The following is a 17624-nucleotide window of genomic DNA, read 5'->3' as shown; positions in this document are numbered from 1 at the left end:
TTTCTCAATAGCCTTGTAATAAATTGTAAAGCACACTGAATTTATGTAAGCCCTGTGTTTATTCCAAACTCACAAGTCTTCTTTATGTTTAACTTTTAAACAAACTTTCAGATTAATAAGTTTAGGTTGATCAACCAACGTAGTCCCTTTCGGTTTCCACAATCAATGCTGATCAAACCAAAAACAAATTACCCTCCCATCTATTTAACAACTAATTAGTCAGAATTAATTTAAAAACATACATGCAGATTATAAGTCTTTGCTGAAAAAAGTAAAGAGTAAGGAAGAAGAGAGACACAAGATTTTATGAGGTTTAGCTTATGCCCAGCCTACGTCCTCACCTTTGGCAAACCACCAAAGGATTCACTAGTTATGTTCCGTTGACGGGTGGAACAATACCGATTACAAACACTCCTTCCGTTAGTCTAGAGCCCGCCTCTCCAAACGATATTCCCTCGTTTGGTCCAACGATTCTACAGCCTTGAATTGTCTATGAATAAGAACCAAGATAAAGAAGATTTTGTGTATAAGAAAACACTCTCACAGTAGAGTAGGTTAGTACAACATTCAGCCCAATGATACTTCAAATTAATTCAAATATAAAAGAATTTGAAGCTCAATACTCAATATGGATCACCAAATATATTCCAAAATATGAAATATTCTGACTTTGAAAGCTTTGCTTCGGAGTTTGAATCAGTAGCAATTCAATAGTTGAACACAAGAGAGTTTGAGAGCCTTTGAGAACTTTGATTGCTTGAAAATTTCTTGGTGTCTCAAACCTTTGAAGATTGGGGTGATTTATAGATGTTTAAAAGTAATTCCTTACCCCCCATAGTTTCCTTGAAGTAGTTTCCAAGTTTTTCAAAATAATAGTGTCCAAAACTTCATTTAAAAAATCTTCCCGTTGAGAGTTTTTAAGCCAACGTTCGAATGACAATCGCCAGCCACGACTTGGCAGTCGCCTGTCATAGAACAAACTCACAACACAGAACACTAGCAGTCACTTGCCAGAACCAAGGCAGTCGCCTGGCATGTCCACTCAGACGTCCGGCATGTTTTGGCAGTCGCCTATCTTGCTACTGTCTCTTTAGAAAAACCTTTACTTAATTTCGCAATCGCTTGCCACAATAGGACAGTCTCCTGGCCCTTCTCTTTTCAAAGATTTTCTTTTTCAAAAACCCTTTCTTTTCATTGATTATAAAAGTATTCTTTAGAGTATAAAAAATATATTTCTGAATATCTTGAGAGCTTCAAATCAATTTATACTTGAAATTAACTTGAAGTACTTACATTTAGAACATCCTTGAAAACATAATCCTTTGATCTTCAACCTTGTTCTTCCATCAGCTTTGAGTTTTCGATCTTCTCTTTGAGCTTTCACCAAGTTATCTTTAATCCTCATGCTCTTCAAGATCTCTTTTTAATCCATAAGCTTCCTCTTGCTCTTATGCTTTGTCACTTCCTTTAAGCTTTTCCTTTTTCCTGAAAAACTTTCACTTGAACCACACTAAACACATCATGATTTGTTATCATCAAAATAAGAATTGTAAGCCTTATTAGGCCAACACTTAGGATAAGGTATTTTATCTAGTATTAGCCTTTCCCACATTTATAAGAAATGTAATATGCAAAGAAATACTGATGTTTGGTTCTGGGGGATATTTTTTTCAAGGTGTTGAGTGGGGAACCCTACGAGTATAAAGCCAGGATACAGTAGGGACTTTTCAGAATCTTGGTAACAGAAATATGCTATGCTAGGGAATTTTTAGAATGTTTATAAGCAGAATATGTATGTATATTTACAAGCATGATGATCAGTTTATTTTTCTAGAATATCGTGAGTATTATTATTTCAATAAAATTATAGATATGAAGCAAGAGATTGTAATTAATCAAATGTGTGGCATTAGTTTATTATAGTATAGTATGTTAATTATACAATTCTACAAATATCCAGATATACAGTTTATCAACAGAAAATGAGACTTATAGTGTTTCTTAAAATAACATGATTTCTAAACCATAACACTCAGACAAAGATTATAGATATTACAGACAGATAATATAGATATTGCAGATAGAGATTACAGATATTATAGATAGATATTACAGATTTTACAGATAGATATTATAGATATTTCAGTAAAATATTCCAAATAATACAGATAAGATTTATAGTGTTATGGTTGTTTTGAAATCATGTTAAAAGCAGCAAGATAAATATATATTTATACATGTATACTGTATCACATGATATCAGATCCCTGTGGAAATTATAGACAGATATATATATATATATATATATAGTAGAGCACGGTACCGTAGCTATTACAGACACGAGCAACCATATAACTTAGATAGTATGTGAATCTTGTCTAACTGTGTCAGGAGAGATTGCAGTTTCCTTAGCACGCTGGGTTGAGGTGGCTAGTTAGACAAAATAGAGGTAGAGAATGACCGGAGAGATTGCAATGGGCCAGATTGACAGATTATCAGATTGATAGAATGGATGATGTTACAGATCTAGTTTGACCTGCCTAGTAGGCCAACCAGAGCAAGTCCAGCCTACGGGTCCCGTACAACCCTATCATGAGGGGATATATCATGACATACAAATCCTAGGATATAGCAGAAGTTCCTATGTACAATTATATCATACAATAGCAGTTTATATTATCATATTAGTAGAATATGCAGATAACAAACTCAAATACACAGTTATATTTTAAACTACATTGCATATGTTCTGTATTGTTTATCAGCTTACTCATATTACAATATCAGTATTATTTTAGTATATTAAATGTATAACTCAGCCGCCACACACTAGTAATAGCATATTTCCTTTTAGTAAGCGTTGACTCATCCTAGTGACTTACTATTTTTCAGGAGATCCGGCTAGGTGAGCATATTAGGCTTGTGAGTAGAAGTTGTCTTGTGCTACTCTTACTGAAAGGGTAGGTGCATTTTTTGTGCCAATGATTTGGAATAGCTCCTGGGATTTTGATATTGTCACTAGGTATTTTGTGTTGTAAATATACCTCAAAATATTATAGTTTTCTGGTATTGTACATATGACAGTTTACAGTTTCTTGTTACCGCTACTTAGGTGTGTATGACATACAGGATTTTCCCCAGTGCTCCTTTAAGCCTGAGGTATTTTCAGTAGTTTTCCAGACAAATGATATTTATGATATACAAAAAAAAAATGTTAAATAAATAGCAGGTCGTTACATAATACAAGTTGAAGAAAGCACTCTATAGCTTGAAGCAGACACCTCGTGCGTGGAACATGAGGATTGATGACTATTTTCAGAAGAATGGTTTTGAGAAGTGTCCCTACGAGCATGCGCTGTAGATGAAGATAGAGAAAGATGAAAGCATGCAGATTGTCTGCCTATATGTTGATGATCTTATTTTTATCGGCAACAATCCATAAATGTTTACCTTTTCAAGAGAAGCATGGTCAGATAATTCAAAATGATGGATATTGGCTAGATGGCTAATTTTCTTGGTATAGAAGTTGTGCAAAGCGAGAAAGGAATCTTCATCTCTCAGAGCCACTATGCAAAAGAAATACTGAAAAAATTTGGGATGGACAACTGCAACCCTATGACAACTCTAGTTAAAATGAAATTGGAGTTGAGAAGGAATGAGTAAGGAGATGTTGACCCCACATATTTCAAGAGTTTGGTTGGAAGCTTGAGGTATTTGACGTGCACCAGACAAGACATACTCTATGGAGTTTGACTTGTCAGCAGGTACATGGAGACTCATGACCAGTCCCATCTGAATGCAGTGAAGAGGAAACTCCGCTATGTCAAGAGTACCATTACTGATGGTATATTCTATTCATTAAGAGGTAATTGCAAACTTATTGGCTCTTCATATAGTGTGATTGGGGAAGGGATCTTGAAGAAAGAAAAAGTACGTTTGGATTCACATTCTTCATAGGAGATACAACGTTTAAATGGTCGTCAAAGAAGCAACCCATCGTAATGGTGTCATCATGTGAAACAGAGTATGTTGCTGCCAGCCTAGTTGTTTGTCATGGTATATGGATCAAAAATATATTGAAGTATCTGAGATTTCTCCAAGGACCCCGCAAAATTCTACATCGACAAACAATTAGTGATTGCACTTATAAAGAATCCAGTCTTCTATGAATGAAGCAAACATATTAGTACTCGGTATCATTTTATAAGGGACCATGTCAAGAAGAAAGAAGCGGAGCTAATGTCTTGTAGAACGTATGATCAGATTGCTGATATTTTCACAAAGCCACTCTGGCATGATATTTTTGCAAGACTGAAGAAAATGCTCGGAATGATAAAGTTAGAAGAGTCAAGTTTAAAGGGGGATGTTGAATATTAAACTTGATGTACCTACCTCCACAAACTCTAGTCCATTTTATTGAAATTGTTGAGCTGCAGGCAGCCACCTCCACCAACCAACCCAACTCTGTTGAATTTGATCTCCACCTATCATTCCCATTCATGGCTATATATATATATATATATGGACGTGTGTGTGTGTATGTGTTTTAATTTTTGCTCAATGTAGGGGTTTGCGGACTAACTTGAGTTTAATTAGTGAATTTGGGTAGGGATTTGACTTTCAGGATTTAAGGTTCAATCGAGTTCAACTTGAGTTGTTGATTTTGTATCAGTTTTGTGATGTTAAGAATGAATGTCGATGTATTGAATTATGAAGACTATATTTAAGAATGTGAAAGTGTAGCACATGTATATGGTGAAGAAAATAAGTCCTTTTTTATTTTTTATTTTTTATTTTTTATTTTTTATGAAACTGGAGGATGAGAATGATGAGAGTAAGACTTCAAGGGAGACTAATATGCAAAATCACTAAAAGGATTAAAAACCCCCTAGAAATAGGGTAAAGGGGAAAGTAATGGAAATGAAGAGATCCGTTTTTTTGGGGATTTTAGTACTCAAGGAAGAATATTTTTTTCTAATTTCTTTTGGCTGGAGTGGAGATAAATTATGGGAGTTTTTGAAATTGATGAAAAATGTAAAGAAAAGATAGTCGTTATTTGCTTATCTTGTTATTTGCTTTACATAACCGTTATGTTCAACCATGAATATCAACAATTCTCACACAAGGCTTCTTCTCTATTACCTTTTTATTAGGAACAGTAAATGTCAGCACCCCACTCGCCATGCAGGCCTGCAATTTATCAAGATCAGCACTCTCAGGAAGCCTTATCTGCCGACTGAACTTGCCGCTGCTGTGCTCAAACAGCACTTGCTTTCCGTTCACCTTCTCTTCCTTCTCCAACCTCCTCTCGCCCCTTATCTCCACAATCCTTCCTTCCAGCACACGCACCTTTACTTCCCGTTTCTGCAGGTTCGGAATATGCACTCTGACCACGTGAGTCTCCGGCTTCTTCTCCCAGTCTATCCTCGCGTTCACAAACGCCGTAATTTCGCCGGGGAAGGCCTGGCTCGTCGAACCCGTTGCAGCAGTACCTTGGCACGAAAAACCCTTGAAGGGTTCCCGGTCGTCGTTTATGAGGGGCTTGACGACGTTACCCAGTTGGCTGCAGCAAACAGCGTCGTTGCCGGGTGTTCCCCACATTTTGTCGGTCTTTAGATCTATGGTTTGCTGAACCAGTGAGACGCAAGCCAGAATCAATCTCGGAAACGTATAAGCGTTTGATTTATAATGAGCAAAATATCAATGGTCACGTATACATTAGCGTAAGATTGACGGCGAAGCAATTTTCGTCTTCTGCTGTGCAGTGGACGCTGCGCTTTATTCTTCAATTATTATTATTATTATTATTACTGAACTTTTTAAAATTGCAAATATATATATATATATATATATATATATATATATATGAACACAAATTTCCTAACTATATCACATTTTAGATGTCCAATTATATTTTCTTTTAATTATCATTTATTAACTGATTATTTTATGTTCTATTGTTATTTAGTTTGACATTTTATTTTTCTAATATTGACTCAGTTATAATATAAATTACTTTAATAAAACATCTGTAATATTTTTTTTTTACCAAATATAACATTATTTAAATATTTTGAAAGTATTATGCATCAAACAAAAATTTTATAATTGTGTATTGATTAGTTGTTGTTGCAATATGCTTATGTCTTAATTAATTATAATTAGTTATAGGTTGTATAATATTTTTTACTATATTTTTTTATTATTCAACTAACATTTGTAAGAGGGTATCCTGAAAAATAAAAAAATTGGGATAGTGGAGTACAATAATAAAACAATGACAAATAAACGAATACATAATTAATTCAAAAATCATTAATATTTAATTTTAAAAAAAATTACAATTCAAAAATATTTCATATAAAATGTGAAATATAATAATAAAAAATCAATTTCTTTCTTGTATTCTTTTTTTTCAAATAAAAATCTCAATGTGAACTCATGATAACGAATATATGCATAGTAGACATAGGGAATTAAAAATATATTATCACGCATGATTGGAAGTAGAAGTTGTTGAAGATTAAACTTGAAGACCGGCAGCCCACCTCCATTGAAGACCGGCAGCCCACCTCTATTGAAGATTTGCACCCACCATTGTTGATTATTTGATTTCTATAATTACTATAAATAGCTGAGTTGTGTGTGTGAGTAAATGTGAGCAAAGTGGTGTGTTGAGAGTTGAAAGCCAGTGAGTGAGCGAGAGATTTTGTTGTTTGAATTCCTCTGTATTATTTTTCATATTGAAATATACTTGTTTGGTATTTATCCTCACTGAGTTTCAGTCACATCCAGTGACTGAGTGTTCCTCTCCACCCATCAGTGGTATCAGAGCTTCTAGGTACGCCGGAATTCGCCAAACAGAGGCGAACAGAGGAGAAATCCGATTTTCTCCCAGTTTTGAAGTTGCTCCAAATCCCAAATTGAGCCTTCCATTGTGCAATTAGACTCGAGACGATTCCAACGGTGGAAACTACGTCTCAAAAGGCCACACGGAGAATCTACACGCGCTCCCACGCGCCTCCCACGAAGACAGCGCTCTTCCCACGCGCTGCACACGCCGACGAAGACTCCGGCAGTCGGTGACACGCGCCTCACGCTCCCGCACGCGTCTTCTTCGCCCGATTGGCGAGATCCGACCCAGACATCGACCAGCAACCCGGATCCGTACCCGCGCCTTGACCCGCATCCGACCCGCTCCCAGCAGCGACACGCGGCACGCGCAGAGGACGCCACGTGGCGTAACGGAAAAATCAACGCCGTTAAGCGGCCGTTAAGTTAAACCGGTTAGTTTAAAAATTCACCAGAATTTTCGTATAGCCGGTTTGGTGATTTTCAGACCGGTTCTTTGCAAACCAAAACCGGTTCCTAAGGTTTTTCAATCTTTTGAATTTATTGGTGGCATTAGATTTACCAAAATCAGCCCCCATTTCTCTGTTTTTTATATATTGAATTCGATGGCTAACGGTACTATCCAATCGGTCATTCCAAAATTGACCCGAGAGAATTATGACAACTGGTCGATTCAAATGAGAGCCCTTTTAGGTTCTCAGGATGTCATGGACATCGTTGAAGATGGGTACAGAGAAAGCCCATCAAAAGAAGCCGAAGCAGTTATGCCCGATGCTCAAAGAACGACCTTGCGAGCCGATCGAAAGAAAGATTGCAAGGCAAAATCCATAATCTACCAAGGTCTTGATGAGGCCACGTTCGAAATCATCGCCTCCGCGAAGACATCCAAAGAAGTCTGGGACTCTCTCCATCGAACACACAAAGGTGCAGATAAAGTAAAAAAGATTCGTCTTCAGACATTACGAGGTGAGTTCGAATCTCTCAAAATGAAGTCTACTGAATCCATTTCAGACTACTATACACGAGTAATGGTAGTATCAAATCAATTAAGAAGAAATGGAGAAATTCTCAATGACGAGAGAATTTGTGAAAAAATTTTGCGATCTTTAGATCCAAAATATGATTATATAGCTGTGATCCTAGAAGAGACAAAAGACTTGGAAACAATGTCTGTAGAAGAACTTGTGGGCTCACTCCAAGCCCATGAGCAGAAAGTTAATAGAAGAAGTGATGATAAAGAACTGGAGCAAGCCCTCCAAACGAAGTTGTCCCTCACTGCAGAAGGATACGACAAAGGGGGGACGTCACAACAAGGAAGAGGACGAGATCGAGGATCTCGTGGAAGAAATTCTGGATATTTTAACTCCAGAGAAGGTGACAGAGGCAGAAGAGGTCCCACTAGAGGAGGATGAAATCAACAGAGCTATGTACCACAAGGCAGAGGACAAGGAAGAAGAGGAGGATACAATAATCGATCGAATGTAGACAAAAGAAACATTCAATGCTACAATTGTCACAAGTATGGACACTATAGCAATGAATGTTGGGGGCAACAACAAGAAAAGGTTAGCGAGGAGGCCAACCTTGCCGAAACTGATCATGCAGATGGAGAGTCATTGATGCTGATGGCACACAATTCAACTCCCCAGGACCAAAGCGTTTGGTACCTTGATTCTGGAGCCAGCAATCATATGACTGGCAGAAAGAACTTATTCTTTGAACTTAATGAGAAAGTTCAGGGGGAGATCTCTTTCGGCGATAATTCTAAAATCCCAGTCCAAGGGAGAGGAGATGTTTTGATCAAACAAAAGTCTGGAGATCATGCTTACATCTCCAACGTCTACTATGTGCCAGCCATGAAGACCAATATACTTAGTCTCGGATAGCTCGTGGAGAGAGGCTATCGAATTAGCCTCAGTGATAAGCAGATGGTGATAATAGATGCTCGGGGAAAGCTTGTTACTCGAGTTCAAATGGCAAAGAATCGAATGTTTCCGCTCGCCATCCAACATGATACACTAAGGTGTTTGAGCGCTATCATCAAAGACAAAGACTGGCTATGGCATCTAAGGTATGGGCATCTAAACTTTGAAAGTTTGAAACAATTGGGAAGCAAGAAGATGGTTAAGGGCTTACCCAATATCCATCATCCAAATGTGATATGCGAAAGCTGTATTTTGAGCAAGCAACATAGAAACAGCTTTGGAAAGCAAGTCGACTGGAGATCAACCATGCTGCTCCAGCTAATACACACAGATGTGTGTGGTCCATTAAGACCATTTTCAAATGGACAGAATCGATACTTCCTCACCTTCATCGACGACTACAGCAGGAAGACCTGGGTCTACTTCTTGAAAAGGAAGTCAGAGGTATTCGATAAGTTCAAAGAGTTCAAAACTCTTGTGGAGAAACAGAGTGGCTTCCTCATCAAGTCACTCCGGTCAGACCAAGGAGGAGAGTACAAAGACGAAGCTTTCCTGGAATTCCTTAGACAACAAGGAATTCAGAAACAGTTCACACCATCATACACTCCCCAGTTGAATGGTGTAGCCGAAAGGAAGAACCGCACAATCCTCAACATGGCTAGAAGCATGTTAAAGGATAAAAATGTGCCCAAGAGTTTTTGGGCAGAAGCAGTGTTATGTTCAGTCTATCTGCTAAATAGGTGTCCGACGAAGAGTCTTGATACAAAGACACCATATGAAGCCTGGAGTACTCACAAGCCCAGTGTGAGTCATCTTAGGGTGTTTGGCTCCATAGCCTACGCCAAGATCCCAGAAGCAAGAAGGACAAAGCTGGATGATAAAGGAGAGAAGTGTATCCTTGTAGGATACGGTGATAGCACCATGGGATATCGACTCTACAATCCCATCAACAAGAAAGTCTTTCACAGTCGGGATGTCATCTTTGAAGAAAATGAATCCTGGAAATGGGACCAGGTTGAATGTTCCAAAGATGCGGAATTGACACTTGAAGGAGAAGAACCTACACAGACAAGAGAAGTGGCTATCGAGCCACAAATTCCTGAGCTGCAGACACCTCCACATGGTTCACCACAGAGGAATGAAGCTCCATCACCAATAGAGCGTGAAATCTCAGACATGAGACATAGAGGAGCTCGAAATCTAGCCGATCTGTATGAAAATACAGAGCCAATGGAAGAATATATTGCTCTAAACTGCCTGTTGCTAACTAGCGACCCAATTAGCTTTGAGAAAGCTAACGAAGAAAACAAATGGAGAAAAATGATGGATAAGAAGATTCAATCCATCAAGAAGAACAAGACTTGGGAGTTGACAAATCTCCCGAAGAGCCACAAAACTATTGATGTAAAATGGGTCTACAAGACCAAGAAGAACACTCAAAGAGAAGTCCAGAGATACAAAGCAAAACATGTCGTCAAGGGTTACAGGAAAAAAGAAGTGGAATTGATATCTTGCAAAACGTATGATCAGATTGCTAACATTTTCACAAAGCCACTCAGGCATGATATTTTTGCAAGACTGAAGACAATGCTCGAAATGACAAAATTAGGAGAGTCAAGTTTAAGGGGGGATGTTGAAGATTAAACTTGAAGACCGGCAGCCCACCTCCATTGAAGACCGGCAGCCCACCTCTATTGAAGATTTGCACCCACCATTGTTGATTATTTGATTTCTATAATTACTATAAATAGCTGAGTTGTGTGTGTGAGTAAATGTGAGCAAAGTGGTGTGTTGAGAGTTGAAAGCCAGTGAGTGAGCGAGAGATTTTGTTGTTTGAATTCCTCTGTATTATTTTTCATATTGAAATATACTTGTTTGGTATTTATCCTCACTGAGTTTCAGTCACATCCAGTGACTGAGTGTTCCTCTCCACCCATCAGAAGTAGAAGGAATATATTCTATAAGGACTGACATTGAGCTTTCCCTCACCCTTATTATATGCCTAGCTCCCTCATACTATAAGCTTAAGAAGATTTTAACAATATCTAGTAGATTAGGCATATCAATATGCAAAGATCAAACAAAGTATATACCAACCAGCGGTAGCATCTATACTGTTATATAAAAAGACATTATTTTGTTTTCAAAGACTTCCAAAAGTTAAACCTAAATTTTCTAAAATTTTTAATTTACAAATTAATTTTAAAAACATTTTTTTGTTGGTTTTTAGTAAAAAGAATACCTACTGTCTCAATTTTTTAGAATTTTTATTCATCTGCTCCCTCTTTCCATCTCCAATAAATTATGGTCTACGTTATAGTAGAGTAACAACTTAAAGATTCTAGTTGATTACGCGCTTAAATTGCATAATTAGGTATTTTAATTTATGCATTACGAATTATATTTTTAATTAAATGCCTAATTAATATCAATAAATTAACATTGTGTCATATTTATAACATTTGGGTTTTATTTAGTAAATTATGATTTTTTGGTATTTTTTATTACAAAGCGATTATTGGAAGCTAAAAACCGACGGTACTTCGTAATATGCACATAACTCTCCCATCCGATCTCCAATTCTAATGATTCAAGATGTTGTAAAAAAAGATAAGAAAACGATCTATAATTTTCATTTTTTGCATTTTGAGAAATACTAGCTACATCATGGTTGAAATTGGACATGAAGTTACCATGCGCTATTTTATGGACAGTTTTGGCATTACTCCGTAATCTGGGCGCAACTTTGTCATCCGAGTTCTAATCAAAAGAATTCAAAATTCTGGGGAAAAATGAGAAAAGGTTCTACAACTTTTGTGTTTTGAGCCTTGAGAGTTACGGACTATAAGAAGGTCGAAATTGGGTTTGTGCGTTGGGTAATAAAAAAGAAAAAAGAAAAAATAAGAAAACAAAAAATAAATAAATAAATAAAGTCTGTCAGGTCTTGATGTGACCTAGCCATGCAAGCCTAATATGTGTGTGTGTGTTAGTTGGAGTAAATCAATTGGAAAAAAAAGTAAAAGTGAGGGCTTCTTTTGGGTGAAAGAAAAATAGGAGAAAAGGAAGCTGGGAACTGATGTAGGCGCAGAGGGGAGAATTCTTTGGGCTAGCACGTGAAGGCTGGCAGGGTTGCAGGGAAGAAAAAAAAAAAAAAGCCAAGAGAATAAGAGAAAATGGGAGGAATAGGGTTACTGGAGGCTAGGGTTTTTAGGGAGTAAGTTGTTGCGTGTGGGAGGCCCACACCTTTTGTGTGTGCATTGGGAGAGCCTCTGCGCCACAACTGGACAGATTGTGGAGACTCGAGTAGCTGCTCCTCTCTTCACGACCAGCCCGTCTCTCCACTCCATCTCTCTCTCTCTCTCTCTCTCTCTCTCTCTCTCTCTCTCTCTCTCTCTCTCTCTCCATCCCTCTCTTTCCTTATTGCTATTTAATTGTTTTATTTTACTTTAGTTATTATTTTACTTGAATGATATTTTAAATATCTTATTGGAGCCTCTTTCTTAGTAGTTCAGAGTTTAGTTAATTTTATGTAAAACTTTGGTTGAGTTTATTTATTGCTAAATTTAGTTTAAAGATTTTGTTTGAGTTTAGTTTTATTGTCAAGTTCAGAATTCCTCTTTAATCTTGGTTTCATTGTTAAGTTAAGTTATTTTATTGTTTCACTCCATCTCTAGTTCTCTTGTTATGCTAATTAATTAGTTTGCTTAGACTTCAATGTCATTTTGGTATTTAATGGAACTTAATATTGTTGGGTTAATTTCGCTTTGTTTAAGCTTAGTTAATGTGGATTAAATTTCTTTAAGTACTTGAGTGAGTGTTAGATTTTGTTCAAGTGTAGTTTATTTTTGCTTAAGATTTTATTTATGTTGAATTCATTTTTGTTGGTTTAGGAGTAGTTATTCCTTGTTAGGCATTTTTTTAAGTTTAATTCACTTTTGTTTAGGCCCTTGTTTAGGTTCATTTAAATGTTAAATGCCTTTATGAGATTAATGTTTAAGGAGTTGGTCATTTTGCTTGTTTGATTTGGTTATCATTTATTTGGATAGTTGAATGGATTGTACTACGTTAGCTTAGTTAGTTTATTTGTTTAACTGCATGATAGTTATTCTCTATTATGCATGTTATGTTCTTGTTTTAGGTTTTAATCTGTTTTCATTTTGCCACAAATTTTCAAAACCCCCAAGATTTCGAATCAAAACCAAGTTCAATAAAATTGTTTTCTTATCTTCCTTTTCCTATTTTGTGCTAGTTTAAAACTAATATGCGTTCCCCGTGGAGACAATCTGGCCTATTTGGGCTATTTATTACACGACATAACTCCTATATTTGGGATAGTTCTAGTGCTACTCATTTTTAGAAGTAAGTCAATTTTTTGGCTCCGTTGCCGGGAAATGTTAGTTTTAGTTTCAAACAAGTGTTTTTCTCGTTATTTTAATTTTTATCATAAAAAAGAAAAAGAAAAAAAAAGGAAAAAAGAAAGAAGAAGAAAAAAAAGAGTTTTGAAAAATATATGGCTGCACCTGCACAACACAATCTGATGGATTTTTTGCAGCCTACATGTACCACTGCACCATCTTACACTGTTTTATCTGATAGTGCACTTAATTTCATGACTCAGCGTGGGAGGATGTCATTGATACCTCAGTTCTATGGGATGGAATCCGAGTGTCCTTATTGACACTTGACAGAGTTTGAGTTGACTTGCAATATTTTTTTTCCTAGTGCTAGAACTAATGAATTAACTAGACTTCATTTATTTGTTGCATCTTTGAAGGATAGAGCGAAAATGTGGTTTAATTCTTTGATGCCTCATTCTGTCTCTAGTTAGAATGATATGGAATGTGAATTTCTGCATAAATTTTCTCCCTCACAGAGAACTCAATTTTTGTAGGAACAAATCAGTCAATTCAAGCAAAGAGCTAGCAAGAAATTTCATGAAAGCTGGGAGCGATTTAAAGATCTGGTCAATATGTGTCCCTGCCATGGATTTGAATCATGGCGCCTAGTCAACTGCTTCTACACTGCATTGATTGTTGACTTGAAAGAGTTCGTCCATACTATGTGTCCAGGAGATTTCTTCAACAAGGAGCTTGATAAGGCATTGAGTTTCTTGGATCATTTAGTTGACTATGCTCAGTAGTGGAACATTAGGATTGACAGAAGACCAATTGTACCTCAACCATTGAGAGCGGTACATGGTGGAGAGTGGTATGAGACACCCGAAGTTCACTGAGACAGTGATTACGCGTCAAAATTGCGTAATTGGGCGTTTAACCCGGGCTTTACGGTTTATATTTTTAATTAAATGTCCAAATTTGTTCAATATTTTAACAAAGTACCAAAATTATTATTCTTGAACTTTATTGCACTATTTATGAAGTTTTGGTAATTTTTTGTCGCAGGAAAAATTCCAGGGAATCAAAACCAACACCTGTTCGTATTTTGTGCATAACGTTTCCGTCTGAGCTCTGATCGAGACGATTCAAATTTCTAGAGAAAGAAGAAAGGATCATCTACAACTTTTGTGTTTTGAGTTTTATGAGATACGGGCTCCAAAAGAACAGAATTTGCAACGAACAGAGAATTAAAAAAATGAAAAAATCAAGTTGCCGGGTCAACCCGTTGCAAACGGGTCGGGTTGGGTAATCCGGATCCTAGGGCACCGAATTCCCCTTTTTATTCTCTCCTTTTTTCCTTTCTCTAGCTGTTGGGAGCTGCCCCAGCTGGCTCTCCTCTGTTCTCTTCTTCTTCCTCTTCTTCTTCTTCTTCTTCTTCTTCTTCTTCTTCTTCTTTAGTTTGTATCTTTTGTTCTTTTCTTTACTGCTTTTACCTTCTCTCCCTTCCTCACTCACTCAGCCCCTCCTTCCCGATTCTCTCCCTCTTTCTCAATTAGTTTTTTTTCCTAAACTCCCCCTGCTTTCCTCCGAACTCTCTCCAACTCTCCTGCTCAGCTTCAAATTCAGACCTCTTTCTTCCCCTGCTCTTCCAGCCCCTCTGCCCTCTCCTTCATTCTCTCTACTCTCAGCCATACCAGCAGATCTCCGGTGGCACCACACCAGCCTCTGCACAGCAGCCCCGACCTCCAGCCTCTGCACAGCAGCTGCAACTCCCAGCGGCAGCAAGCCTCTCGGCCTTCCACACAACAACCGCAGCAGACTTCTCTGCCAGCAACTCAACACAACAGCAGCAGCTACCAGCGGCCACACCAGCCTCGTCCCTGCCACAGCACCCGAGATTCCAGTAGGCAGCAGCAGCAACTTCAGTTACAGCCCTTGGCCAGGACTCCACCCGAGCTCCAGAGACAAAGCACTCCACAGGCTCTGTTTTCTGTTCTTCTTTCTATGTCTCTCAATTTTTCTTTTATGTTTATTTTATTATTATTATTTGTTTGAGTATTGAATTAATTTGGTTTGAATTTTATTTTAGACTTTGATTGTTGCTTAGAATTTTTATTAAAGTATGAATTTTTATTGGGGTATTTATTTAGGTTCTTTATTCTTCTTACAATATTTATTTATCTAATTACTTATTTTTTTTCTTTCAATTAAGTGTGTGTTAGAATTATTTATCTATTTAATTAGTTGTTTTTTTTAAGAAAGTTTAATTTTAGATTGTAGTTGTGATTTGAGCTTTCGATTTTTTTAAAGATCCGATTTTAATGGCGCGCGTGACTATTTAATTGAGTTTCCATTGCGCATCTTTGATTCCTTGTTCTAGGTTGCCATATTTCATTAACGCGTGTCCCAATATTTCTTTAAATAGACGTAGGGTTTCTATTCTTGTTTTCTTTTATTTAGTACATGTTAGTTTAGAGTTTTAAATTACGTGTCATTTAATTCATCAAAAGTGAAATTGAACAATCTTGAAAAACCCCGAATCTGAACCAAGTTCAGTGCATTTTTGTTTTCGATTGGACGAACGTAAAATCTGAGATTAAACGCATTCCCTGAGGAGACGATCTAGCCCTTGGGCTTAATATTACACGACAGAACTCCTATACTTGGGATAGCTTTCGAGTTGCTCATTTTTCGAGTGAGTCAAGTTTTTGGCACCGTTGTCGGGGAATGTCGTCTTAGTCTCAAATTTGCGTTTTTCCCGTCATTTTTGTTAGTTTTATGAAAAATAAAAAAAAAATAGAAAACAAAAACAAGAAAAAAAGTTTTGAGTTTTGAAAAATGGCTGCACCTGCACCGCGCACGATAATGGATTTTTTGCAGCTTGAATATGCCACTGCATCCTCTTCCACTGTTCTTCCTTATGACGAGCTTAATTTCATGATACAGCGCGGAAGGACGTCATTGCTACCTGAGTTTTACGGGATGGAATCTGAGTGCCCATATCTGCACTTAACAGAGTTTGAATTAACCTGCAACATGTTTTTCTCTCATGCTACTTTGCAGGATAGGGCACTACTTTGGTTTCATTCTATGAGACCTCATTCTATCACTAATTGGTCTGATATGGAGCGTGAATTCCTGCATGTGTTTTGTCCCTCACAGAGAACTCAATTTTTGCAGGAACAAATTCTTAATTTTGTGCAGCAGGATGACGAGACATTTAGGGCTTGCTGGGAGCGATTCAAGGATCTACTATGCACTTGTCCACATCACGGGTTTGACTCATGGAGGTTAGCTGATTATTTTTATAGTGCTCTTACCCCTGATTGCAAGTGTTTTGTCCAGACTATGTCTAATGGAGAGCCCATCAGCGAGGATCCAGATCAGGTATTATCATTCTTTGATTACTTAGCTGACAATGTCCCACAGTGCAACACACAATACACTCAGGCACCCATGACTACACATCCTATCAGCACAATTAGTGGTGGTGATGCATATGAACCACCAAACTGCCCAGATATTCCTCCACCTCAATATCAGCCACAACAGTTCTCTCCGAGTTGTCGTCGTAGACCTTTTCGAGGATAGCATAACACAGATGGCTAACATGCTCCAACAATTCATGCGAACTCAAGTCGATCATAATAGTGAATTGCGGGATACCATTAATTCGATAAGCACACAATTGGATATCTTAGAAAACGAAGAATTGCTCGCAGAACCTCAGCCTAGTCCTCAAGAGTACCAACAACCACAACAACAAATACATGATGTTTCTCTTGAGACAGTAGAGGCCACCACTACTTCGAGAAGCGAGAAAGAATTTTCCCAACCTGAGATGCTCATCGTCGAACAACCAGTTGTCCCAGTACTAGAAGTCATGGTTGAACCAGAAGAGGTCAAAGAAAAATCAGAGGAAACGAGGCCACAAGCGGAGCATTTAGTTGATGAGGAGACTGATACTCATACGAAGTACCAACCTGTGGTACCTAATACTCCAAGCTCAGAAATCATGAAACCGTCACTCCCGCCTGAATCAAATGTTAAGGAGCCTAATGTGGAGGCAGACTCTTGCAGTGGTATGATGATATGTACACCCGATAAAAAGGGTGACCAATCAGTGAGCATATAATTTTCAAAGAACCAGGTAAAACCTTTAATATTAATGCTTCTGAAGAACTGCAGGTAATTATTCCGACCACTTTCTCTCAACCGTTAGTTCGTAAAGAAGCACATTTCCTGGACACAATGTTGAATAAAGACCCTTTCTTATCCACACACGAGGGTCGACCTACACACAAATTGTTTCGTACTTTGACACGCATTAATTCATTTGAGGTTGATTTTCGTGCAGGTATGAAGACTGATCCACTGTGGCGGCTTAAATTTGGAGAACCGCCGATGCAATTTATAGACCTGCGACCACCAGACGAAATTCCTCCAGAGCCTCCGCCAGACAATTGTGATGTTTTTCTTTTCGTTCTTGTCCTTTTATTTTATCTTATTT

The 17624-nt window shown here is 37.6% G+C and overlaps 1 protein-coding gene across 1 annotated transcript; it reads right to left on the bottom strand.

Annotated features, from left to right (window-relative positions):
• Positions 1–302: 302 nt before the first annotated feature.
• LOC131168251 (18.1 kDa class I heat shock protein-like) lies at positions 303–5658 on the bottom strand. The gene is made up of 2 exons (XM_058127554.1): positions 5143–5658; positions 303–1499 (listed from the first exon to the last, which is right to left on the bottom strand). The coding sequence occupies exons 1-2, from the start codon at positions 5599–5601 to the stop codon at positions 1497–1499; spliced, it is 462 nt and encodes a 153-aa protein (XP_057983537.1). The 5' UTR covers positions 5602–5658; the 3' UTR covers positions 303–1496.
• Positions 5659–17624: the final 11966 nt, after the last annotated feature.

Source organism: Malania oleifera, chromosome 11 (genome assembly GCF_029873635.1).
Source record: "Malania oleifera isolate guangnan ecotype guangnan chromosome 11, ASM2987363v1, whole genome shotgun sequence".
NCBI lineage: Eukaryota > Viridiplantae > Streptophyta > Magnoliopsida > Santalales > Ximeniaceae > Malania > Malania oleifera.
Note: the sequence above shows the minus strand (reverse complement) of the source record. Positions and strands in the feature narration are given on the sequence as shown.

Bases quoted from the DNA above. Each gene is read 5' to 3' on its own strand.
- LOC131168251 (XM_058127554.1), bottom strand. From the start codon at position 5,601: ATGTGGGGAACACCCGGCAACGACGCTGTTTGCTGCAGCCAACTGGGT.